Source organism: Cyprinus carpio, chromosome A13, assembly GCF_018340385.1.
Source record: "Cyprinus carpio isolate SPL01 chromosome A13, ASM1834038v1, whole genome shotgun sequence".
Classification (NCBI taxonomy): Eukaryota; Metazoa; Chordata; class Actinopteri; order Cypriniformes; family Cyprinidae; genus Cyprinus; species Cyprinus carpio.
The window spans coordinates 10,017,803-10,043,805 of NC_056584.1; the positions used below are offsets into that span (position 1 = coordinate 10,017,803).

The following is a 26,003-nucleotide window of genomic DNA, read 5'->3' on the forward strand; positions in this document are numbered from 1 at the left end:
GACCCAACTTGGTCTCTCCCGCAACAGTGCAACACTACATTTACCAACTGTCCCAAGATTTATTTATTTTTTTAGTCTGTGTACTGTTCCTTTGCTGAAAAAGCAAGAAATATTCTGCCAATATCTCAAAAACTTTACTATGGCAGCTACAATCCATCAGTCTTGACCTGCTACAGATGGTCAAGGATTTGACTACCTTCAAAACAGTCCAAAATCCCACATAATGTACAAAGAATCTTTCTAAAAGAATTCTGATCAAAAGTACGAGAGAATAATTGTTGTTGACAGAATTAATTCTGAAAAGTACTCAAAAATAATACCGATGAAAATGAATTCCGCCAACATCAATTATTCTCTCATTTTGGCTGCATCTGCCACTAGAAAGACCAGCTGCAGATCATCATTACGACCACAAAGAGGACCATTAACCATCACATGCCATCCATGAATGACATTTGTCTCCAGGACAAGCAGGAGGGGTTGATCACAAACTCCATTCACACACACACACACACACACACACACACACACACAGAATGAATTTTTTTTTTATGACAGGTATGTGTTGTTGATCACCAAATCTCTCTCTTCACCCAGAGCTCTCTTATGAGTAGTGCGCTAAAACTGATTTCATTACATGGTCTACTTATATGGTGGTAAAGTTTTTTGCACTAAAATTTAGTGCATACCACATTTTAGTTTTCTGTTTCTCTCTCACACACATTTTGAATACAATATACTTTTTAATTGCAGCATCCTTCAACAACAGACTGTTTAAGAAAAAGTGTGCATTTCATTGTGACACGTTCACAAAACAATTTGTATGGAAATGTTAAGATCACACTGAAATGAGCATCTTTGCTAAAAATAAATATCAGCTGCTTGTTTCTCTGATACTCTTATGCAGGATATGCAGCGCAGGAAGTGCTACACGCAGACAGGAACAGCACAAGCTTTTACTCTTTGCATGTGTTCTTCTGGTGTTTAGGAATAATAATATCTAATCTATTTTCTATGCCTTGTTGACATGCACACATGCCATCAAATGTTAATGTTTCTGGTTTCTAATCCAAGGAGTCAATTTTGTAGCAAGGAAAGAGTTGTTACACCGGGTTTTCATAATAAGACCGTTATAAAGTCAGATAATAAGATCAAATAATTGATTTGTCATGATATAACCATTTTAACAACAAAGATGACTAACAGAACTATATATAGTTATTTAAAAACCTTGGACAGAGTTGATAAGAATTTGTTCTCACACACAAACACGAGACACCAGCTATCAGGCCACCTTATTACAGCGCACACACATGGACAGAGAATATCGACAGCTATTCCCACTACGACTAATTCACAAACCACTCTCTGTCAGTTTAATTCACAGCCTCATCAATAAAGGTGCGAGAGGTAGTGTGTGTGTGTGTGGACCAGTGAAGATGACTGAAGAGAAGCTCATGCTCATCACAAACCTTAAATCTTTTTTACCTTTGTGTGTGAGGAAAATAATGTGTTCAGTGTTAGGAAGAAAGTTCATTTAATTGGGTCATAAATGAACATTAACCAATAACAAAGGCAGATTTTTAACACGCTCCATGAGCACAAACACATAAATCAAAAATATTATCCAGTGCAATAGTAAATGTGTAACATATCCAGGAGTCAGTACTAAACATGCAGGAGTATGCGGTCTTATTTTAAAATGGGACAAAAATAGAAAAAAAGAATGATTTTGTTATATTCTTTGAATGACGAACATTCGCAAGATTAAAGAAAATAATCAGCAGTCTGTTAGCATCAGCTCAGCTTGGCTGAGTGGCCCTCATTTGCACATCTAACAATTACGGAGGATAGTCCCGGAAAACCCGATAACCCGTAACTTTGATTTTTGGGTTACAATACGGTCTCTGCCTGCGAGGCTTGTGATATTTATCACTGAATGATTTACCTGGAAACTCTTTCAGAGCACCTCCGGAGGAATTCTGTGTAATTACTTGCATGCACACACACACACACCACCCAGAGCGCTTTGAGAAAAGGTCACTTCTGATTTGCAATTATAGTTTCGACTTCTGAGTGACCCTCCGATGGTTTTTCAAATCTTTAAATGGGACGGTTGTGTTCAAAGACAGGGCACACACATGTATGTAGCTTTATCATTCACAATCATAAATTTAAAATCTTGTGTAAAGTATAGAAATACTGATTACAAAGTACATAAAGGAAGTATAAACTAACAATAAAAGGAAACTAAAAATAGGTAAGCGACAATATTAAAATTCTTGCTAATACAAATGGGTAGATCTCGAAATTCTATATTTTTTAATTGCCTAAATAAATATTTGTTAACATTTTATTTTAACGATCAGTTCTCACTATTAACTAGTTGCTTATTAGCATGCATATTACTAGCATATTGGCTGTTTATTAGTACTTATAAAGCACATATTAATGCCTTATTCAGCATGGCCATATTTTTGATTCCTTAATCCGACCCCATACTGTACCTAAACTTATAAGCTACCTTATTAATAAGCAGCACATGAGGAGTTTGTTATTATGTTTGTGCCTTTTATAGTGAAGTTAAAGTGAGGAGTTTGTTATTCAATTATTGGGTTTTAAATATCAACATTATCTGTAGATGACACTTTAAATGTAAAAAATAGGGAAAATAAGCATTCACAATTTAACTAATTTATTTGTTTTATTATATGCATTTTTTATTCTTTTATTGGGTTTTTTTTTTATTTGCATTATATAATTTTTGTGCATTTGTATATTGGTTACATTTCTGCATCACCAAAGTAATGACTTAAAGTGTAACCGTCAACATGACATCGAACCGGTCCCATATGAAGAGAAAAAAAATAAATAAAATAATAATCTATCAGATAACTACTGCAGACCTGTGTATATTCTGCTATATGTCTCATATCCACTGTAGGTTACATACTATGAAAATGGCCTATTTCAGACTATGCAACTTATACAAAATAAATAAATAAATAAATAAATAAAATCACAATAATAATAATACATAAAATATAAATTATACATTGTAAAAATAAAATAAACATATGCATATTCAAGCTCCATAACCATTATGCCACCACAGGCTAACAAGGCACTTGTTAAGAACACTACTTGAAGAATTGGATCAGAATCATAAAAATATATCATCAGGTGCAAGTGTAGGATTGAGTGGTCTGTTTGCTGGGTTATGCTAACCCTAAATTAGCCCTCTATGTCTGGTTACCATGGAGATCATAAGTAAGTCATGCTTGAAGTTAAAGAGTCAGAAGATTGCAAAACTTTAACGTTCAAGACTGGGATAGGTAGTGATGTGCATGTACCCATATGAACGCGTGTTTGATTGTTGTGTGAAAGAGAGGAAAAAGTATTAGCACTTTTTATTGGATGAGAGCACTTCACTAAGCCAGATGGTGAAGAGGGTCCTTTAAAGGACACTCACATTAGCCCTTATAAACACCTCTGCATGGTTTAAATTGGCCTCTTGAAACCTTTCAAACCAAACCTCTTCAGTCTCTGTGGGGGCTGTAAAACCAACCTTCTTATTCCAGCACTTTTTCTTCTTTTTAACAAATCGGACCACAGTGTAATAAATCAGCTAATTAACTGCTGACAATAAACTAATTGTTTTAAAAGTACATTAACAGCACATTAAGTTTTACTAATTGACCTAAATTTAAACTGGAATTTGTAGTGATCAAAAAAACATCGGTTTATATTAGTCTATTTAAAAACCACTAGAGTAGCTTTCATTTTCAGAAATGATGTGTAAAAAATGCTAATAGAATGACCAAGTAATTGGCCAATATTTGCCCATTTTGAGGTTATGGATTGCTAATCAACAGGGGCTGGATGCAGTACTGTAGTTTAATACAGTAGCTGTGATGTAAAGGAGCACTAACTTACATACTATCAAATATGTTTGCATGCACCATTAAACTTATTAGAAAAGTAACTGTATGCAGTACTACCTAAGTATATGAAAAAGCCTCTGACCAGAAGGAATGGTTTAAACAGAAAAGCACATTCACTGAAATGCATCAATAAGCTCACATTCTACCTAAATATATTTGATGATATTTGGATAAATTACTTTTAGTGGCTTTTCAACATGCATCTAAGAAAAGCACCCATTAAAAAACAAATAATGATAAAAAAAAAAAAAAAAAAGACAGAGACCAACTTCTAGTGGAATTGTCCAAAAACAGCCTAACAGATGGATCTATCCAGCCTGACTGACAGCATTCAGAGATGCTGATGTCACATTAATGGGATGGTTCAAAGCTGTGTAGTGCAGCAAGAGGCAGGGAAAGTCAATGAAATTCCACAGGTAACAAGGGAAATGCTACAGCACTGACCTCCCTGCGCCGTGACGCCCAGCAGCTCTGTTTTATCTTCCATACGACTGCTGCCACCAGAAGCAAGGACAGGAAACAGCTACACACACACACAAGACAAAAAGGGATATGGAAAAGAAGAGGACAATCAGTAATGTTTTTGGATGTTCTTGAAAACAATGAAAACTAAGAAATGACCACGTTCCAACGAGCCATGCCAAGATCAAATCTCCAGCACACACGGGGCTGTTCATGTTTTATGAATTAGAGGTAGTTTCACAGCCGCAGGTGTGCTAAAGATCAGAGTGTTGGTATCCTCATGGTAACGGGGCCAAAGCTCATGAATGCGCCTCTCGTGTATAGAAGAACTGGGCTGTACGTGAGGAAATCATAAATGTGTAGGTGCATGTTTATACCTTATAAGTGCAGGTGTGTGCAGAGCTGAAAAACATTCGCTCTGGGTTTTGGGAATAGCTCATCCACCCACCCACACACACACACACACACCACCAAGGCCATGAAGAGTTGGTGCAATTTATCATGGCTGAGCTGACATAACTAATGATGAGGAACCATGGCCGACCATAGCCACAGTTGGTATGTTACGTGTGTGTAGTGTACATGCAGTGTATGAATCATGTGTGTCTTCATACATGATGCATGACCACATCTGAGAGATTATCATATTTTAATCACACTTTTGCTGTTTGGGAACCAGTAAGAAGTATAACAAGCGGCATGGCGGAATGTGTGAGAATTTGTGTATGTGACAGAAACATGGGGTGAATTTGCTATATGTGGTCTACGCCACCTGCTTCCTGAATCAATAACATATTACAGCAGGTCCTCCAGAGGTGAATTAGAGCTTAGAGCCATAATCACACCCCGAACACACTCCAACCCAATGTGTTCCATTAAAAAAAAAAAAAAAAAAGTACAACATTTAGATTCAAATGGGTACGTGAGAATATCTGTGGCTTTAGAAGTTCAAAGATTAAAGACTTGAGAAATTCATATGCTTGCTTATAACGCAAGCAAAGTGCCTTACCTGAAGAACGTGACAAAGAACTGAACCAAATCCATGAAGTTACTGTGCTGAGAGAAAGCGATCTGAGAAGAAGAGAAATGGGTGTTAAACAGGGAGAAATACATTCATTTTCATGCTTTTGTGTACATGCGTTTTTTATTCTGTCTAAATAGGACATGAGAGCAAATGTTTCATTTCTGACTGTACCAATACTGCCCCCTGCTGCTATACATCTCTCTCGCTCTCTCTCTCTCTCCTCACACATGATCAACAAAAAAGAGCATTCTTTACGGTTTCAGACTTTCCATTTTAATTCAAATATGTAATCTTATTATTTTGGCACGACTATGTTATTATGTTGGACCTCCAATAACAGCGAGAGAGTGAGGGGTGACAAAGAGCAATGGCTTTCCACACTAGTATTAACGCTGGGCTAGTACATTCATTAAGACCAGGTAAAGCACTTTTAAGCAATGTTTCAAAACTGTACATTTGAAAAGAGGTTAGCAGCACTTTTAATTCTGGGTTACTCGCTCCTGTTCCACAACAGGACTGATATTTTATGCTAAAGCCCTACTGCAGTACCAAAGGTATAGAGCAGGGGTTTTCAATATTTTAGATGCCACAGACCCCCAAATATGATCATCCTTGTGTGAGGAACCCCATCCTAAATGTAAAAGACAGTATGTATAATTGTATAATGCATGTATAATTTAATGTATAAAGACTCAATTTTTATTGTGAAAAATTAGTATTAAACACATATACATATATATATATACATACATATATATAATATATATATATAAAGTTATAGAATTACATACATATTGGAATATATACATATATATATATATATATATACACACACACACACACATATAGAATTTTTTTTTTATTTTAGTTCAGTTTTTTATTCGTTGCATTTGTATTTTTATTTGGTTTTTTGTTAATATTTTTTTTTAGAAGATGTTTACCCAGATGGTCAAGCTGTTATTAAAAGTGGTCACACACTCGCTACGTGCTGTACTTGTCCAATCAGTGTTATTAACCTTGTAAATATGCAAATGAGAATGTTAACCCAGGGTTTGCAAATGTTCAGCGTGAAATAAGAAAACCTGATAAGTATGAATTAATTACTAACCCAGCGTGTGAAACATGAAACAAGCCCACAATTATGTTAACGTAGAGTTTAAAATGACCCTTTCATTTCATTCCACTGAAAGTTAATTTAGAGTTAAGAATGAAATTATGTTAACGTAGAGTTTAAAATGACCCTTTCATTTCATTTCAGTATAGTGAAGAACCGAGTTTAAAATGACCCTTTCATTTCATTCCACTGAACTGTTTAGGGATGCAGTATTAAAGCTGTCTACCCTTTAAGAGGCTAGAGTCTAGAGGACACTGAAGAAGTTTCCACTTTAAAACACTGTTATATTCTCTCCATCTTTTACCTGCTTTCAAACAAGCTCACTCTTTCCTCCAGGCATTTCCAAAATAAGCACAGGATTTTCAGCGAAGGAGAGGGAGAGAACAGGGTAAAAGAGAGCATGCCAGACATCCACAGCATGGAGGGTGAATTCACACAGTGCTCTCATTGAGCAGATGCTGTGCACTGATACAGCCTCTCTCACACGCCACAACCTCCTCATGTTCAGACGCACAGTCTCAAAGACAAACGGGGCCTGACTCACAGCACTGATACCCACACACATTCAACATGAAACAATAGCAATCCGACTTATCACTGTCATTCACACATGACATCCTGTGTCTCACACAGCATTCATGTGGTGTGTGTGTGTGACGTAAACACTATATATAGCTCATTAGTCATGATTTAAGGGATAATGATGTGACCCAATCTAAACAAGAGTGCACATTCTGGTCCACCTGCCAAGGTAAGCTAACTAGTGTAAATAAATTATGTTTTATTTTGTGTGATCTGTGGAGGAGGATTAAACCTAAAAAACAAATATACAGCAATCAACACTGACAGAACATGAGCCTGTAGAATCAAACATTTGTTAATAACGTTGCTAATAACTTTTTGCTAATAACTCTTCCAAGATGAATGGAGGAGTGTGTCATTTCTGAACCACTATGAAACACAAAAATCCAAATTTGGATTCTGAAGTTTGGTGTCATTCTGCCCCCTGTTAAGATGAATTGAGGATTTTGTTTTTTTTGAGTTTGTTTTAATTATGAAAATATCTGCTATTGTTTGCACAAACAGGCAGTCCCTCCCCAAACTCGTGCCATTGGCTGAGGCAGAAGTTGACATGTCGCACTGCCGGTGTTTACACTCCTCATGAAGTCAACCTATGAATATAAGACTTGTCTCTGAACAATGAACTGGGCTAAAAAGAATGAGTCCAGTGTATTTTAAAGCATGTCATTTCTTATGCAGTTGAATCTCAAAAAAACGTGTCTAAACCTGCTTTGCCACTCTCTCTGACAAATGACAGAGCTGTGTAGAGTTTATTAGTATACACAGAATTTTCAGATCTGATCTGAGCTTCGAGTGTGCAGAAATATGTAAACTTCTGCAGCTAGACTGTATGAAAACACTGACTGGGCGTGATGAACTCGAATCAAATCAATGACCGAGAGGTGAAAAATACCTAAATTTTTGCATATAAATACTACTTTTGTAAAATAGACAGTTATGTATTATGCCCATAATAATGGTAATATAATTATTACAACATTATTTATGTTGATTAGCACTACAAAAGCTACTGTTTCTTTTTTTTAAATCATTATTTCAGATCTAGAGGTGGTTATTTGTTTGTTTTGTGTGGATATTCATACATTCATTACTCATTCATATTACAATGGTGAAAAAGCAGAGGATAATAGGCTACTTCCAGAATGCAAAATGTGACAGTCGTATGAATGTTGAAAAGAAAGCTTTAGTCATATTTCACCCCAATGACAATGAAGCCAAAAAAATAATGTGAATAAATAATTATATTATTTCAACTGTATTTAGACATAGTGGTAGCATTTGTTGTTAATAATACCCATTTTGGTATTATTAAGAATTTGAAGTTAAATGAACTTCACTTAAGAAAGAAGTGTTTATGCAAAATGTCAAATTTTTGATTTGGGGCTTAAATGTGACCTGTAAAAGTTTTCATGGGATTCAATCAAATTCTGCTTTTAAATAACATGAGCACAGAAACCCGTCACATGAACGCTCCTACTACACTCTTGTTTAGATTCACACGCATACACGCTTCCATTCCATTGGCCAAAAACTACACAGGCTGCACAGACTCTTTGACCACAGGCAAAAAGAAAACAAGAGGCAGAAACAGAAGGCTGGAACTGTGCCTCTTCTGAACTTTCTGATCCCTCTTATTCTTCTCAGGCTCTTTCCTCAGTCTCTCTCTCTCAAAGGGCCATGTGTTTCAACTTAACATTCCTTCTGACACTCTCAGTCTCAGCCTGCCATCTTTACAGAGCAGGTTTCGAGCACTGTGTTTTTCTCCAGCCCAAACCCTCTCGTCGTTCTCACCTAAACGCCTGACAACAGCCCCTCTGTCCCCCAGAGCTACCACGGCGCGACCCCTCTCGCCCACATTCGCACTCGGAACTGCACATACAACCTCTGTTAGGTGAAAGGTGACATCCAAAGGTCAGTTAGAGAAGCGAAAGGCGAATGAGAGAGACAGTAAGGCGTTACCTGTGTGAAATTCACCCTTTCTCCATGAGCTGAGGAGAGAACGTGCTCTAGAATAGTGGATGGAAAATCAAACCCAAACTCTGAGTTTCAGCGTCCTAGCACAGGAGGGAAAGTTAGATCACTTTCCAAAGCAAAGGAAGAGAGGAGGGGGAAAGGAAAGAGGAGGAGAGGAGGAGAGGAGAAGAGAGGTGGGGGGGAGGAAAGCTCTGCCAAATCATTTCCAGACCAGACAGAAAGGCCAAAGACATATGAGAAATAATAAAAGGACACGGCCTGTGTGAATTTACAGACACACACACACACAGCTGTGATATTTTTCTGTGTTGACTCAATAATATGCGGACTCCTCTCACCTGGATTTTGACTGGCCAGGTGAAGTTGCTGACATACACGTAGAAGGTAATGTTGGCATTGCTACGGAAATCAAACTTCTCATTGGAGAAACTGTCTTTGAATTCCTTTATGTTGCTGCGGGAGACTATAGGGATTTCCTCACCAGCTTGAGTCCCAGCTGCTCAGAAAGGAAGAAATGCAGGGTTACAGGAAGGAAGAGTGATTCAACTGCACACACAGCGCATTTATGATGTGCTTACAATATATGTTTAACACATGGTGTCTGGGCTCCATACCTGCAAAGCTGGTAGCCCATGTGATGTTGAGGTTAAAGTTTTTTGAGGCATTAATAAACATGTCCAGGTCTCGATTTTGCTGAAAGAGAAATCCAAAAAAAAAAAACATTTAGACAAAACAATTGTTTCCTCTGTTCATCAGTGAAGTGCTGAATAAATGTATGGGAAAAAAACTTCATTGATAACATTAACATCAGATGTCCAAATGCACGTCAATCAAATTAGTTCTCTATTTGGTTTGTTGTGTTTGCAAATCAAGGTAAGATGTCAGCCTTGATTTATTGACACCTAGTTGACAATGACTGTACAAGAAAAAATATTAAAAAAAAATACTTTCTGAACAGTAAAGTCTTTTCAGCTTAACGCACCTCATCTGGAGTTGCCACAAAGTTGATGGCAGCATAGTAGCGGTCGTCCTCCTGAGACAAACTGAAGGTAAACTGGTAATCTATCAGCAGAGTGTCTGTGCGTCAGAGATAAAGATACAGTTGTGTGTGTGAGAAAGAGGAAAAGGATAAAATATAATATTAAAAGTATTACTCAGAGAGAAAAAGGAAAAAATCTGGACATTTTCACAGACTGACTGACAGACGCGCAGGTTTGTGGTTTCTATCTGATTTAGTCAGATAAGGACAAAATGAGTCGTTCTGAAAATGACTAAATGACTCAAATAGCCACAGTGTGAACAGCCATCATACTCACAATAACACGTTCCCTTCAGAGGGTTGCCTTGGTAACGGTTCTCTACCTCACACCTGAGGGACAGAATGAAACATAAGCCGAGAGTGAAAATGAGTAGAATTATAAAGAACAGAGTTTGATATAGACAAGATAACGATAAGCTATCCGTCGTACGTTTGACAAATTACTTCTAATGGCAGAGTGGAGAAAACCTCATGAGACTGAGGCAGAACGAGTGTGTGTGTGCGCACACTTACAAATGGCAGCGGTCTCCTTTGATGCCCTTGGTGGTACAGAAGCATTTGCCATTGTTAGAGTTACACATGCTGGCATGGCCGTTGCACTTACAAGCTGCAAATGACCAACACACACATACAGTTAAGACCTTATCAAACTGCCAACAAAAGCCAACGTTATTTTGGCAAGGGCTTGTGTTTAGACTTACGCTGACAGCTGCCCCCGTTTGTGGGATCACCATAGTAACCGGAGATGCAGCTCTCACACTGTTTGCCTGTGGTGAGGTCCTCGCATCTCTCACACACACTCTCATTGACACAAGAGCTGTGTCCGTTACACTGGCACGCTGCATATGAGAGAGGAACATGACCAGCATTATAAAACCGCAACATTATCTGAAGTCAAGCTGAGATAATATGTGTGTGCGTTACATTTGGGATTGTAAAATGGCAAGATTTTTTGAAGTGAAGCTTTATCTGAAGACATAATTATATGATAAAGGGGCATGTTTTCACTGTTGTGTGATAAATTTACCTGTACACATTTTTTTTTTAAAAGGTTAATTCACCAGTCACATATAAATTTAATCCATTTGCACATAATTAAATGATCAAGGCATGTTTTCCAGTTGTTGATTATCTTAAATAACAAAAAAATTTAGTAGAAGACGTACAATATCGTTTAATATCATTCGTGTGGGTCTATAAGATTTTTTTTTTATGTTTATGAAAGAAGGCTGCATTTATTTAATCAAAAATACAGCAAAAACAGTAATATTGTGAAGCATGATTCCAGTTTAAAATAGTTTATTTCTATTTTAATATTTTAAAATGTATTATATTCCTGTGATGGCATTACTCCACTCAACAATGTCACATGATCCTTTAGAAATTATTCTAAAATGTTATATAATACTTTTATGGAAACTGTGATGCATTTTTTTCAGGATTCTTTAAATAGAAATATTATTCATAATATTTAATAATATATTGCTTAATTTTATATATGTTTTAAGTATATTAGTGTCAAAGAGACATTTTGTTATCCAGTTCAATTTAGCATCACAATATTCATTCATATTTTTATACTTTTCATAAACTCAACCAGTATAGAACAACTTATATAAGTCACATGAGTTTTACCTGGGCACTGGATAAAGGACCAGTTGTAGCTGCCCTCAATTGGACACAAGCTCACGTTCAGCATTGGCTGAGGTGCGGGAATGAGGGAGGGGCCTGAAGAGGAAGGGGCGTGGAACAGCGTTTGAATTGGACCGCGGTAAGAGCCCTCTATACACTGGCCCCGTCCTGTATTGCTGGCATCAGTGCACCACCCACAGCCAGGCTGGTCCAAACAGTGACCACAGGTCTTGTAGCCAGAACAATTCTCCGCTACAATAAAAACACACATCCATTTATAACAGGGATCATGCAGAGCAACCACCTCAAAGTGAACCCTTGATGGTCAAGTTATTATAAGTATATTCATCTGAATTGATTTTATGTCATTTGTAAAGACTGCTTTGTCTACAAGTCAATAAACAGAAGACATGCCAATGTTCAATCTTCGATTTACAAAGAGAAAACAAGACAAAGGCTTCCAGGCATGAATCTGCTAAATGAGAGTCAGACGTACGTGGGCAGCTGTTCATGGTGTACCACTCCATGCACTGGCCGTAGGGGAAGGATGCCACATAAGCATTAGAGTCCACGCACTGCCTCATGTTACTGCACCACATGCACTCTGAGCTCCCACTGGTGCACTCACTACAGGAAGAGCGCAGGGCACAGGGCGTCCGGCACTGCTTCACACTGTGGTTCGCTGCAGGAACAGAGAGTCAGAGAGAGAATGAAAAAAGGCACAAGAGAGAGAAAAGAGGGAACTGAATAAAAACATCTAATTTATTGATAAGCAACAGAAAATATGGCTTTATAACTGACTTTTTTTTAAATAAGGGGTAATAACTGGTTTTAAAAGGACTGAAAAATACAATACAATAATGTTTTCTATATATTTTTGAAAACACAAAATTGTATACAATTATAATATAATATAATAATAACAGGTTTTTAAATAACTGATACCAACTGGCAATATAATAAAATAAAATTTTAAAAAGGATAAAAAGGATTTTTTTTATTATATTTTATTATATATTGCTTATTTGTGTCAGTTATTTAAAAACATTGTTGCTGTTATTATTTTGTTATAATTTTATACAATGTCCTGTTTAAAAAAACTATTTATAAAATATTAAAAACAAAATAATTATAAAACATTTATATCAAATACACAAAAAAAGAAAGAAAAGGAAAAAAAAAACATTTTAAAAACAGGTTTATATATAATATAATATATTTTTGAAAACAGGAAATTGCAAACTTGCACATTATTCACTGACAAGTTTTCTGTTAATAAGACAAGCGAGCACTAGGTAATGCTGTGTGTGTATGTGCATCTTTCTCACTTGGTCGTTCACACAGACTCCCATTCACAGAGTTGACGCAGGTCGCCGCCTTTAGTCCGTTAAAAGTGGGCTCAGCCAGGTACCCACAAAAACCAGCGTCGCTGGGCTCGCCCGGCAGCCACTGCAGCGTGGAGTTGGTGAAGGGGGACATGTCCTCCCAGCACCAGTAGGAGACATTGATCTTCCTCAGACCCACCCACGGAGTGATCACTGCTTTTGACTGCAGCACACAAAACAAGTCATATTCAATTCAGTTTAATGTGTGAAGAGTTTTACAAAGAATAGTGCCTTACACCCCACAGGTGATAAAGTCTTGAAAACACCATATGTAATATGGAAAAATTAATGTGAAAGTGTGCCGCAATCTCACTTGCAATGATCTGTTATGCATCTCTTTGAGGACGAACTGGACTTTCTTCTGCGTGGTGAGGGATGCCAGCACCGCCTGGTGACTGCGACACGCCAGTTTAGCGTTGTCATACGAGTCCTTGGCTGTGATCAGCTTTAGACACGAGTTCCCCACCAGGTGCCAACTCTCCCCACAGATATTCCCTAAAACACAAACATGGTGCAATCATCATGGACCCAGATTAACATATGACAAACATGGCAATTGTGACATTGAGTTTTAATGATGAACGAAGGCATTTGAAATAAAATAATAATAATAGTAATATTATCATTATTATTATTATGATGGACAGAGGTTTTGAAATAATTAGAAATATTTAGGATTTTGTAATAATTAGAAATATTTATAATTAAATAATATTATTATTATTTTTTTTCCCAATAATATATTTAATTCATCATGCATATCATCATTTTTGAAATAATTAGAAATATATATATTATGATATCATTCAAATGATTAACAGAGGCCTGAAAAGTCTTTTAACAAAAATAACTAATAAATAATTAAATAAAAAAAATAATAACACAACATTAATAGTGATATTATCATTTTATTCTATACTATTATTCATCCTTTGTTGTTCTGCCATTGTCTTTGCACTGGACTATCACATTATTTACATATGACTTTGCTCTTAAGATCTTTCTATATGATTTGAAGGTCAAAGGGTCAGTTAAACCACATTGTTTGTGTTTATTACCAGGGAGGGTAGTGCACTCTTGATTTCTCGTCTCCCATTGGCAGTTCTGATCTGTGGCACAACTTTTACAGCTGGTCTTCTTGCTGCACACAAAGGATGGGTTATCCTTTGGACACGCCTCATACTCCATTATCCCACCCTGCAGACAGATTAGACACGTCAGAGCAAAGTCCCAGTATCACAAATTCATAAACTAAAACGTGTTCTTCCACACACTTCTCTTTAAGTCATGGTGTATTAAATGTTGAGTCTTACCGGGGAACTGGTGCAGTTACTATGACCAGACACACAGACCGTAGCGCACCACTGGCAGCTGTTAGTGTTTGCTGTGCAGCTGTAGCAGTCTGAATATTGGTCACACTTTTCACCATCTGCATCTGGAAAGCGCACACATAAATTACTGCATTCAACGCCTGTGGCGGTAACTGTGCATTCAGTGATGCTATACTCTGGAACAAAAGTTAAGCATACAGATAAATCTGTTTTAAGCAACTGCATCCATTAACATCTATTTAGACAGGACTAGTTCTTCCTAGCTCTTAATGTTCTGCAGATGTACAGTTTTGATTTGGATTAGAATTAAATTGAGAATCACAATTTCAGTAAAAAAAAAAAAATAATAATAAAAAAACTAGAGCAAATTAAGCAAATTACCCATAATTTCTGGCCTAACTGACATCCTCAAAGAAATCTAATCCTGTTCAGTTAAGAATGCTTGTGCTTGTGGATATTGTATTTTCACAAAACCTCTTTTGCCAAAAAACTAAAGCTAACATTATCTGTGTGCGCAAAACTTCTTACTGCCTAGTATATCATGGATTTAGACCTTTTTGGCCATATCCTGGATAAATATAAATACTACCTGCTAGTATCCCATGAGGCATAAAAAACTTCACATCAATACGGAGAGCCAGCAGCCGGGTGCAATAAACCCCTTTAAGTTAAGAAAACCCTCAGCGATAATTCATCACTCTTAGTGATAAATTCATAGCTACAACTAAGGGATTTCCCGACCTAAGACGGGCTGAATATTTGATCAAAACTACATTAATATTAAAAGAGTAATAGTGTGAAATATTACAATTCAAAATAACCAATGTTTTCTATTTTTAAATGTAACTTATTCCCGTGATAGCAAAGCTGAATTTTCAGCAGCCATTACTCCAGTCTTCAGCGTCACATGATTCTTCAGAAATCATTATGCTGATTTGGTGCTTAAGAAACATTTCTTTATTATGATGTTGAAAATACTGGTACAACCTGACATTTTTGAGCAAATGATAATTTTTTTTTTTAATAGAAATTTGAAAAGAACAGAATTTATTTGAAATAGAAATCTTTTATATCATTATTATTGTATTTACTGTCACTTTTGATCAATTTAATATGTTCTTGCTGAATAAAAGTACTAATTTCTTTAATAAAAATAAATAAAATCAGCAAAATCCAGACAATATCCTATCTGTATTGCCAAATAAAATGACAGACATCCCATGGTAACAATTGTAATTTTTCAGTCCCTCCAGGATTTTGCGATCGCTGAATTTATCGCAAAATCAAGCAAACTCCGCAATTTTCACAATTGCCGCAAATTTACCGCAGAATTTGGGCTTAGATGCATTCCGTGACGTCATCGCAATGCACATTCAGTCAAAGAAAGGTTGTTTCTCAGTTTCAAAATTGAAATGAACAGCCTTGCGTTCTCATCATGACCGATTTACAAGAGCTACATTTGATAAATGAACCAAAAGCGGAACAAATCCGCGCTGCTAGTTTGGGCTACGCAGCACAGACCGTTTATCTGCTCGAGCCGGAGCCGTGGGCTGATCTCGATCACACGACACTGATATACACAGCGCTGGAAGATACAGTAAAGAAAGCAGTTGAATTCACCTCAGAATCAACATCTCTGTTAAATCTTGTGAGAAGCATTCAAATTCGGTGCATAATTCTATTAAAGCTACAGATATCAGAACAAACGCCACTGATGTGGAAACCAGGAAAAACATTGTTCAATAAACACAAATCTCCACCGTTCACCATTGATTCAACATAGTACAACTACAGGAACAGAGTGTTTTTAAATGCCTGACACAACTTTTCCCAGCACTTCAAAGGTTTACGTATTACCGAATTTGAAAGTTATTTTAATGTGACGATATTTGTTCATTCTTCATAGGTTTCCCCCATGTATAAAAATAAATTACCACTAGAAGATGGCTGCAAAGAAAGTACACTCCCTAATATATATATTTTTGTATTCATTAAATTACATTTAGACATTATGAATGACAGTAATAAAAGTACTATTTACTATACTATTTTATCAGATGTAATATATTTATTACATCTGTAAGACGTCTGCTTAAGATCTGGGAATCATCTGCTGTGTACTCTGATAAACGTCTCAGAAGCAGTTTTACATGCATTCTAATAAATGTCTATTTGACATCTGATAGGAAACATCTTAGAGATGTACTGCAGAGGAGAAAGCACTCTTAAAAATACATCTTGCATATGTAATTGCAGACATTAAATAGATGTCTCTGAGATGTACTTGTGCGATTAGGGTGAGTGCTTTACTGTCAGGTGCCGGTGCCACCTTCTGTAGAACTTAATGGCACTGGCGCTACAGTGGTTTTCAAAGTCAGAAAAGTCATAATTGTTAGAAGAATGTTGTCTGTGGTATATTTTCACTATAAAACAATAAGAAATGCTGCAAATATCACCACACATTTTGAGAAAAGCAGCAGCAAAATCTGTCATTTTAGGCCGCAAAAATCTGAAAAAAGTTCCGCGAAATCCTGGAGGGACTGCTTTTTTAAACTGTTTTAAAATCTAATCCTGTCTGAATAGTTCAAGAGAGACACAGGAAGCAGACATCCTCTTTGTTCCCATCACTTACACCCTCTGGGACTGCAGGTGTTTCTCAAGCTCTCTGTGTCATGGGGTGCCGCTGCGTCCCAGGACATACAGGTGGAGGTAGTGGAGTTCCACACACACTTCACGCCAGGCACAGCAGTCACACACTCCAGCAGCTCCGAGAAAGCAGCGCAGCTCGCAGGGGTGAACCTCAGCACATCGCTGAGCATCAGGCTGTTAAAGCCTCCATACACGTACATCACCCTGACACACACGCACAGAAAGAGATGGAGTTAACCTTGAGCATCTCTGAAGGAACGAGAGATGGGAGGGGAGAGGTATGGAGGGTGAGGAGGAAGAGGGCAGAGTGAATGAGGAAGAATGAATAAAGCATGCGAGACTGACAAGTCAAACAGCAAAAGCAGTGTTGTGCCACAGCTCCCCACAAAGGGGTCACTCAGTGGTCATATCGGCACTGACAATGACGCTCACATCAAAACCTCACAAGAAAAAGTCTTCCAGACAGTCTTCTGTGAGAGTGTGTGACTGTGTGGATAAGTGCGGTTAGAAGATTCATGTTTGTTTAGCTGGCAATTTGAAGCACTAATGAGACATGTTATTTATGGATAATGATTCTGCTTTATGACTTCATGACTAATCCGTATGGAAGGAGATTACAGGCAGATTTAAATATAGCCTTCATATTTACTGCGTCACCATTCAAATAGCACAGAAATAGAAACACTTTTAAAAAGAAACATTCAGGACTCAATACAACAGGAAATCATTTTGACTCCATTTGTAACAAATCAAACAGCCTGTTTACAGTTTATATGGCAAGTTTAACGGAGTGTTTGAAAGCAAAAATATGATGCTCTTATTTTGTTAAATCACTTTAATGAATTATTCAGTGCAAATGATTAGCATTTGAGTTGGTTTGGTTTCTAAGTAGATGATGGTTTCTTCTCTTTTTGTATGTGATGCACAAATGCAACCTGGCTATGTTCCTTCCTAGTGATTTTGGATGAAACATGGTTTCCCATAATACAGTACAGGCTTACATGGTCATGATAAGAATATAAAGACAGTTATAACTTGTATAACTTTAAGTAGGCCAGGCAAAAAATGATTCTGTCACACTTGTCCCATACCAAACACAAAGTGTCAAGAAATTCAATTTGGAAGTGTATAGCTGTGACATTAAGTTAATGTATATTAATGCCACATAGACTTCCATTGAAAGTTTATTATTGTAAACATACTTTTATCAGCTGTTTTTAAAAATTGAGGTACGTGTTTATTTTCAGTGGTATTCAACAGCATGCCACAAATGTAGAGTTTAAAGTTACACTACCGTTCTAAAGTTTGGAGTAAGACTTTTTAAATGTTTTTAAAAAGAAGTCTCTTAAGCTCACCAAGGATGAATTTATTTGATCAAAAATACAGTAAAAATTAACCATTACCCATTGTGATGCACAGCTGAGTGGCCAAAACGGTTGACGTCATGGTGAAGATCTGGATTGGGCAGTACAATCCACTCATCACAAGCTAGAAAAGAGAAAATGGTAGACAAAGTTAATCTCAGCCAGTGCTGCCCGAATACATTCTAGAGACATCACCACAGAGAAGAGCTCATGAATATTAATTAGCTAAGACTTATCGTTGCTTGGTAATCTCCTCTCACATTACCTAATATCTGTAAGTCCAACCTTCATATAAATTGCTGGCCTGTGCAGATGTGCAGGGGCTATAAGGCACCTTTACTTGTAGTCTAAAACTAAATAACAATATGGGATACAACTGAATGTTTCCAGTTCCCTGCATCTTTCTCGCCATGGTTTGTAAGATGAGCTGTTTGCATTTTCTGAGCTGACCCTTAATACTGAATCATCTCTTTCTTTAGATGTTAATTAGAAGGAGTTAGTGGCTAATCTAACAAGAGTAAGAGAAGCATGAAGAGAAATGATAGCCATTAGAGCAGGACAGTACGTGTGACAAGTCACTGCCCCCTGCTGGAAAACTTTCTGACAAATCGAATTCAGCATCCTGGTGTGGGTCAGTATAATTGAGTTCAGCTCTTAAGGACAGAGCAATTACCCTCAGGGCCGAGAAAGGTCTCTACTTAATTACAGATTACCACAGCGCAAGCCTGAATCTCAAAAGAGAAGCTGGCAAGGGAAGAATTTTTTAAGAGGAGTGAAATATAATGATGAATAAGCAAACGCAGATACTTCTGATATGTTTGAAGCTTCCTGTGTATTATACAGGCACTAGAAACTCCTCAAAAGACGCTCGAAAGTTCAGCCCACGCATCATATTCTCACATTCAAGAGCCGCCGTATTCAAGTACTTGTAGTGTATCTATTCTGACATCATAGCATCCCTCATTATCTAAATGAAAAGCGAGATAATACCACCAGACAGGCATGTCTCCGATCCCTGGAGATTACAAAACTCAAATGTGTCACTCATAAAATAATGGCTTCAAGATCACACATCCTTCTGCAAGAAGCCCCCCTGATGAGTGTATTTCGGTCTCTAATGGCTTGCTGCTACACGCACAGAAATCCAATTATGGTTTTTGTGTGAGTGTCTCTTCTGCTGTTCAGTATTGTGAAAGACAGAGACATTATACACATATAATGCCACACAAGAGAGGATGCAGTAAGTGAGCGATTTAAAATGTAAAAAGTTCTTAAAGGGAGGCGGATGACAGTTTAATAAAAATCTCACTACATAATCATTCAATATAGTTATTATGCTGTAAAGTGAATTACTTTCTTTACATCTAATTTTAAAAACTTGTTGGAAGCAATGTAAAAGTATTACAAATTAACACGTTTAAAAGGCCTGTTCATGCTAAGAAGTAGGGCTGGGCGAATTAGCCATATAATTAATTGCTCTTCACTATTGTTTAGCATTAGAGATTATTCAGCAAGTTTAACGTACCAGCAGCTGATCTGGATTTTACCAGGGCAGAGGTAAAATCCAGAATTGGCTCTCTTGTCTCTGTACTCTTATAATTGTGCTGGAAATACAAAATCTGAATGACTGTTTCTGCTTTTCTATAAGCCCCATCTATTGTCAGAAATTGAATCTGCATTTTTTTATTGAACTCACCTGCTGTTTTTTTTTTTTTTTTTTTTTTTTTTCACAATAATCTAAACAGACAAATCGCATGCAAAAATTGGATAAACAAATGTGCTGCTGTGAATAGGTCTTTACAGTCACATAAAACCTCCTAATTTTGATTGGATAAGTCACATTAATGTACATTTTGTTAGGCTGCCCAATCATTGACAGAAGTACAGAACACCTGTGGTTTGAAGATTCAGGTGACAAAGACGGTGTCTGGTTCTCACCTATGCTGTATGCTATGAAGTCTGAGGAGAAGCACTTCGCCCCATGGCTCATTGAGGTGTCGTTGTGCGTGTTCCCTCCAAACACCAACATGTTCCCACCAACAATCACTGCCGTGTGGAGGTAACGGAAAAAACCACTGTCCCTCAGAATCAACCTACAGATTAATCAGAGACATCATTAGCATGAAACTATGACTGTTCATCACAGCATGCAAGCATAACAAGTACTATTGTAGTATATGCAGTACCATGTACATTATACCATGTGTGAGCTTTCTTTACGAGTGTTCACAAAAGTTTGGGCTTGGGTAAGATTTTTATGTATATATGTATATATATGTATATATATGTTTTTAAAATAAGTCACTTGTCCTTGTCAAGGTTGCATTAATTTAATAGAAATACAGTAAAAAAAAAAACATAATTATAAAATATTATTACAATTTAACATAAGTAGTTTTCATTTTAATACATCTAAAATGTAATTTATTCCTGAGAATGCAAAGTTGAATTTTCAGCATCATTACTCCATTCTTCAGTGTCTCAGAAATCATTCTAATATGCTTTTTCAGGATTATCTGATTAACAGAAAGTTCTATATTTACTTAAAACAGAAATCTGAATGCATCCTTGCTGAAAATAACTATTTTTTTTTTTTTTTTTTTAAGTTTTACAGACCTCAACCTTTTGAATGTTAGTGTACTCCATTTGTTTTGCTCAATCAACCGGTATGTAAACAATATCAATGAGGTAATATTATGATTTCAATTCATTGCAAAAGTTTTTTTTTTTTTTTTTAACACGATACTGGATTTAAACAATGCTAACTACTTACATATGAGTGTATTCAGAAATATAATGTCTGACATGCATTTGATGGAAGTGTAACGTTATTTGAAAAGAAGTAAAAAAAAAAATTCAATTAAATTAAAAAAGCTAACGAAGGAGGCTCTTCATTTTAAGCATAGCCAAAATGTAGTCAGTGCTGAAAGTCAAAATGTAGTCAGTATTTAATTAAATTGTGTAATGCTGCTCAACGCACCACATTCTCTTGTCCACATCATAGCGGTACAGGTCCCCGGCCAGGCCGTATTTATTGGCACTGAAAGCTTTATAGCCTCCATGGATGTAGATGGAGCGAGTTTGAGGATCATACACACTGCTGTGCCCATAGCCACCCTGAACCAGCGCCCCACGAGTCTCTAAAACACTCCACGTGTTCTCTACTGCAAAGAGAAGAGTGAAAAGTACAGGATGAGAGATGGTGAAGAAAGAAACGCAACAGGTTCTCCTAAAAAAAAAAAAAAAAAAAAGGATGGGTTATGGTGAAAAAATTTTTTATGTTGCTCTTCCATTACAACACCAGAGGGCAGTAGAATAAACAAATACTGCAAACAGACCAGAAGAGGGATAACTGTCACATGAGGAAGAACTACGTTAAGGTTTTGAGACAAGAGTCTAATTGAATAAATGTTTTTTTATATGTTGATTTCAAACCACACTGGCATTCATTTACCTTTAGAAACCAAAGTGAAAACCAGCCCCAGTCTCCTCTCCCCCTCTCTCTCTCTCTCACACAAATGACAGCAACAATCAATCATGAATTTTATTTAATTTTAATTTTACACCGATTGAAAACTAATATCAAAAAAGGGCCTGATTTTAATTTTCTGATGAATGACAAGTGTCTGTGGTACCTAGCGGTCTGATTCATCAGACAGAAACTGGGTCACAACTGTTCACTGTGTCTTTCAGTCTGTGGTAGCACTCAATATTCTGAAAAGGATTAGGGTGCTTTCACACAGGATGAAGTCTTCCTTTCAAACAGCTAGGCTGAATGGAACAGTACACAGGTGTCCTGAAGCCCATTTTAAAAGATGCTCTTTTGTTTTTAAAAAAGACGTAAAAAAAAAAATAATAATAACTTGTGCATGAAGCAAGACGCTGAAAAGGAAAACATGTGGTGTAGCAGCCATGTATATGACCTGAGACGAGTAATTAAATAAAAGATTTATTTTGATGTCAGTCATCACATTTTCAGATTCAATCCCAAATAAAAAAAATTAGTTGGATAAATTACTAGAGAAAATTATTTTGTGTATTTGGTGTAATGAAATGTGTTTATGCGATTTAAGGTTAAAAAACACATTATTTTCCACATGCTGTGCATTATTGTTTCTTCTCTATGCTCCGCCTTTCTGAAACACTTCGTTTTTTACAAAGCTCATTGGTCTGAAAAGCGAGGTGTGCTCTTAATGTTCAGCTATCCAGTGCGCTGTGATTGGCCGAATACCACAAGTGTGTGATGGAAATGTTATGCCCCATACCATACTGTGATACGTGTCCCGGTCAGAACACCGGCGAGACAAGACAAAAACAATAAAACCCATTACAAATGAGGCATTTGTTTCATCCAGTGGGGATATAATTACGGATTATAATGACTTTTAATGTGTTTTTACATGTTGCCTTGCATCGCGCCGCATAAACATAAAACCATGTCTGCATTTGTGATCGGAGAAACAACAAACAACAAGCGCTACTCTACACTGCTCAAAACTCGGGTTTGAATCATCAGTGACAAATTCTTTACATATGTAAACGTACTAACAGACTGTGAGCCATAACATTGTAGTCTGCTCTCACAGGATCAGGAAACAGTCCTCCATAAAATGTTCTGCACACATCAAAATATTTGGGTTGAACTTTTCTGGAACAGTGTTGTAAAGGTAAATACAACTTAACTTCTGGTTTTTTGTTGTTTTGTATTTTGGAACAAAGTATTTTTGCTTTCACAATGAAACAGCGTCTCCACAACATGGCGGCGGCGGCGGCAACAGCAAGAATCAAAGTTACGCCTTCTTTCTTTGTGTGAACATTTGGGCGGCGTTATGCAAATCTTCCCACATCGTGACATAGACACATGTGGGTGTGTTTATTCGAGGCGTTTTAGGGTGGAGTGGTTTTGTGTTAGGGTTTGTAATGGTATTTATATTTGTAATTTGTGTCTATTTTTTGTTTGAGACTAGTCTTTGCAACTTTACAGATCTTTTTTATGCACCCCAAAGAGAAAGGAAAAATTGAAATTGCATCTTAGGATCCTTTTAAATACAGTTGTCAAGTTTTGAAAGCAGCCAAACAATCTCTTTGACGCTATCATATCTGTGAGATGTAAAAGGGTGAAATTGGTTTACTGTCTTTACAAAACTAAGTTAAACTTTTAATGTTATAGCAATAGTCACGCTATTCGCTAATTTTATAACGACAGTAAAATGATGGCAATAAGATTCAAGGTATCGGCCAGCTGTTGAACATCTGACACTACTGTGTGCTACTGACCAATGCTGTACTGCTGCACTTGGCTGATGTATCCGTAAAGAGGGCAGTGTCCGAAGACGACCAGTATGACAGGCTCTGATCTGTCGTCACGGAGCTGGACAGTGTGTGCAGAATGGCCCACGACAGCATACTGTTCTTTAGCATGCGGATTCAGCAGAACCCACGAATGGTTCCGTGTGTGGAACACCCAGAGTTCTGATGTCACGTTTCCTGTGGAGTCAATCTTCCCACCGTACATATAGATTTTATCCTGTACGCATGCACACAAAGACAAATTACTCATGAAATCACAAGTTTTAGAGAAACAGGTCTCAGTTCAGTGTATGTAGGGAATAAATACATTGGACTGTAATAAAGGCATTAAAACTGAGGAACACTATTAAACAACCTATGTCAGATTAACAAACCTCATGAAGGGAGAGAGAATGACCGTAGCGACCAGTTACAGAGTTGACGGACCAGTTTAATGACATCCAGCTTTGAGAGGAGATGTTGAACCTGAAGAACAGACACAGAGTAAAAGAGAAAGCAAAACTATGAGCCTGTGAAGTTATTATGCTCCAGGGCGTTTTGGTTGAATATGTGTGTGTGTGTGTGTGGAGTAAAAGAGAAAGTCTGGTAGTGTGTGTAGTTAAACACATGTCCACCTATCACCCACATCACGTCTTCATGAACCACAGCCTTATGGGACGCCCGCGCCAAGCCATGCCCGCTGTATTCATCACGTGTCCAGAAGGAAACATTTGCTGGTACTGTTATTGAGCAGTCCAGGCCTAAAATACACACACACACACACACACACACACACACACACACACACACACACACACACACACACACACAAACACACACACACACACACACACACACACACACACACACACACACACACACACACACACACACACACACAAGCTGTCATTAGGGCAGGGTGAGAAAATAATATACTGTACAGTTTGAAAGTTTGAGGTGTTTTTTTTTTTAAGCAACTATTACATACACACACACACACAGCGTGGATCGTTTATAAGCTAGGACTAATAATCATGGGCTGTTTCTTCATTAGGGTGACAGGGCGACGCGCCAACAAAGTGTGAAAGGAAGTGATTTTTTTCTATCACATTCAATCACAGCTGTCACTCTTCTAGACTGTTTGTTCTGCCTCTTATATAGTCCAATCTTTATAAAACAATAAAACTGAAGATGCACAAAAGTGTTGTGGTTTGTTTTTTATGACTTTTATGTAGTCCAGTGTTTATATTACGATAAATGTGTAGGTTCTGAGTGTGGGTCTGTGTTTTGTTATATGAATGGTGATTAAACACTTCCACAGGAGAGAGAGAGAGAGATGGACAGACAGACCGAGAGAGCGGACCTAAAACTGAGGTTTAGTGGCTGCTTGTCATAATTACCATAATTACAATAAAAAACAGTTCACGTCTTTGTCGACCTTGTGATTGCTAGTTGGAAACTCATAATTATGAAACCTCATTCCTGTGATGTAATATATAGTGTGTTAAATGGCCACAGCTTTAACAGATATAAGCAGTAAGGAGGAACACATTTGTGTTTCATATGCCATTTTTATTATAGCTGATCCTACCTGGGGCACTTTTCTTAATATTTCAAGGTCATCATAGGTTTATTTTGATGTTATCAGTGTTGCTATAGAAGCAAATAATTAGTGAGTCTTAGGCGGTGAACACCTCAAAGTAGAGTCTCCAAATAACTGGGTGTTTCTTCAATGATGGGCATTTTAACCCTGCCAACGTGAAAATAAACTTTTTGAAATTTTTTTAAAAATAAAACAGCTGAAGGGTAAATTTCACAACTGGCATTTATGCATCCTAAATATATAAAAACAAATAATATTAATAATAGCTCGATTGGAAATGATACACAATAAGATATTCTATAATATTAACCTTTTTAAATTGTATTTCTTTTCTGCAAACATCATATGTCTAATATTTCATTTCATTGTCTCCACTTGACACTGATGTCACTGTGGCATCAATGGGGCAAAAAGACGCCACAACGGCACATGTCATTTTTGAAAAATTGCTATAGATAAATTTCAACCTATAACAAACCAATGATTATTTTGCTCTGTTTAGATCATCATAGTTTTAAACAGTCATTTTTTTTAAAAAAGAAACAATTTTTTATATTGAAAATTTAAAGTCTGGGTTTGAGACAAGAGTAAAACATTTAAATTAATATATA

At 36.9% G+C, this 26,003-nt stretch overlaps 1 protein-coding gene across 1 annotated transcript in view; it reads right to left on the reverse strand.

Annotated features, from left to right (window-relative positions):
- The window catches only part of LOC109062047 (attractin-like), a 50,289-nt gene that overhangs the window by 13,001 nt on the left and 11,285 nt on the right, over positions 1 to 26,003 (reverse strand). The window contains exons 6-26 of the mRNA XM_042768703.1: positions 24,392 to 24,550; positions 24,185 to 24,285; positions 23,778 to 24,027; positions 21,481 to 21,664; positions 20,439 to 20,593; positions 18,540 to 18,624; positions 17,120 to 17,340; positions 14,470 to 14,591; positions 14,215 to 14,353; positions 13,470 to 13,651; positions 13,100 to 13,319; positions 12,268 to 12,453; positions 11,775 to 12,023; positions 10,841 to 10,978; positions 10,653 to 10,746; positions 10,417 to 10,469; positions 10,083 to 10,177; positions 9,715 to 9,793; positions 9,439 to 9,596; positions 5,416 to 5,477; positions 4,389 to 4,467 (exon numbers count right to left, since the gene is read on the reverse strand). Coding sequence (XP_042624637.1) covers positions 4,389 to 4,467; positions 5,416 to 5,477; positions 9,439 to 9,596; positions 9,715 to 9,793; positions 10,083 to 10,177; positions 10,417 to 10,469; positions 10,653 to 10,746; positions 10,841 to 10,978; positions 11,775 to 12,023; positions 12,268 to 12,453; positions 13,100 to 13,319; positions 13,470 to 13,651; positions 14,215 to 14,353; positions 14,470 to 14,591; positions 17,120 to 17,340; positions 18,540 to 18,624; positions 20,439 to 20,593; positions 21,481 to 21,664; positions 23,778 to 24,027; positions 24,185 to 24,285; positions 24,392 to 24,550 — 3,011 coding nt within the window. The remainder of the gene's footprint in view (positions 1 to 4,388; positions 4,468 to 5,415; positions 5,478 to 9,438; positions 9,597 to 9,714; positions 9,794 to 10,082; positions 10,178 to 10,416; positions 10,470 to 10,652; positions 10,747 to 10,840; positions 10,979 to 11,774; positions 12,024 to 12,267; positions 12,454 to 13,099; positions 13,320 to 13,469; positions 13,652 to 14,214; positions 14,354 to 14,469; positions 14,592 to 17,119; positions 17,341 to 18,539; positions 18,625 to 20,438; positions 20,594 to 21,480; positions 21,665 to 23,777; positions 24,028 to 24,184; positions 24,286 to 24,391; positions 24,551 to 26,003) is intronic.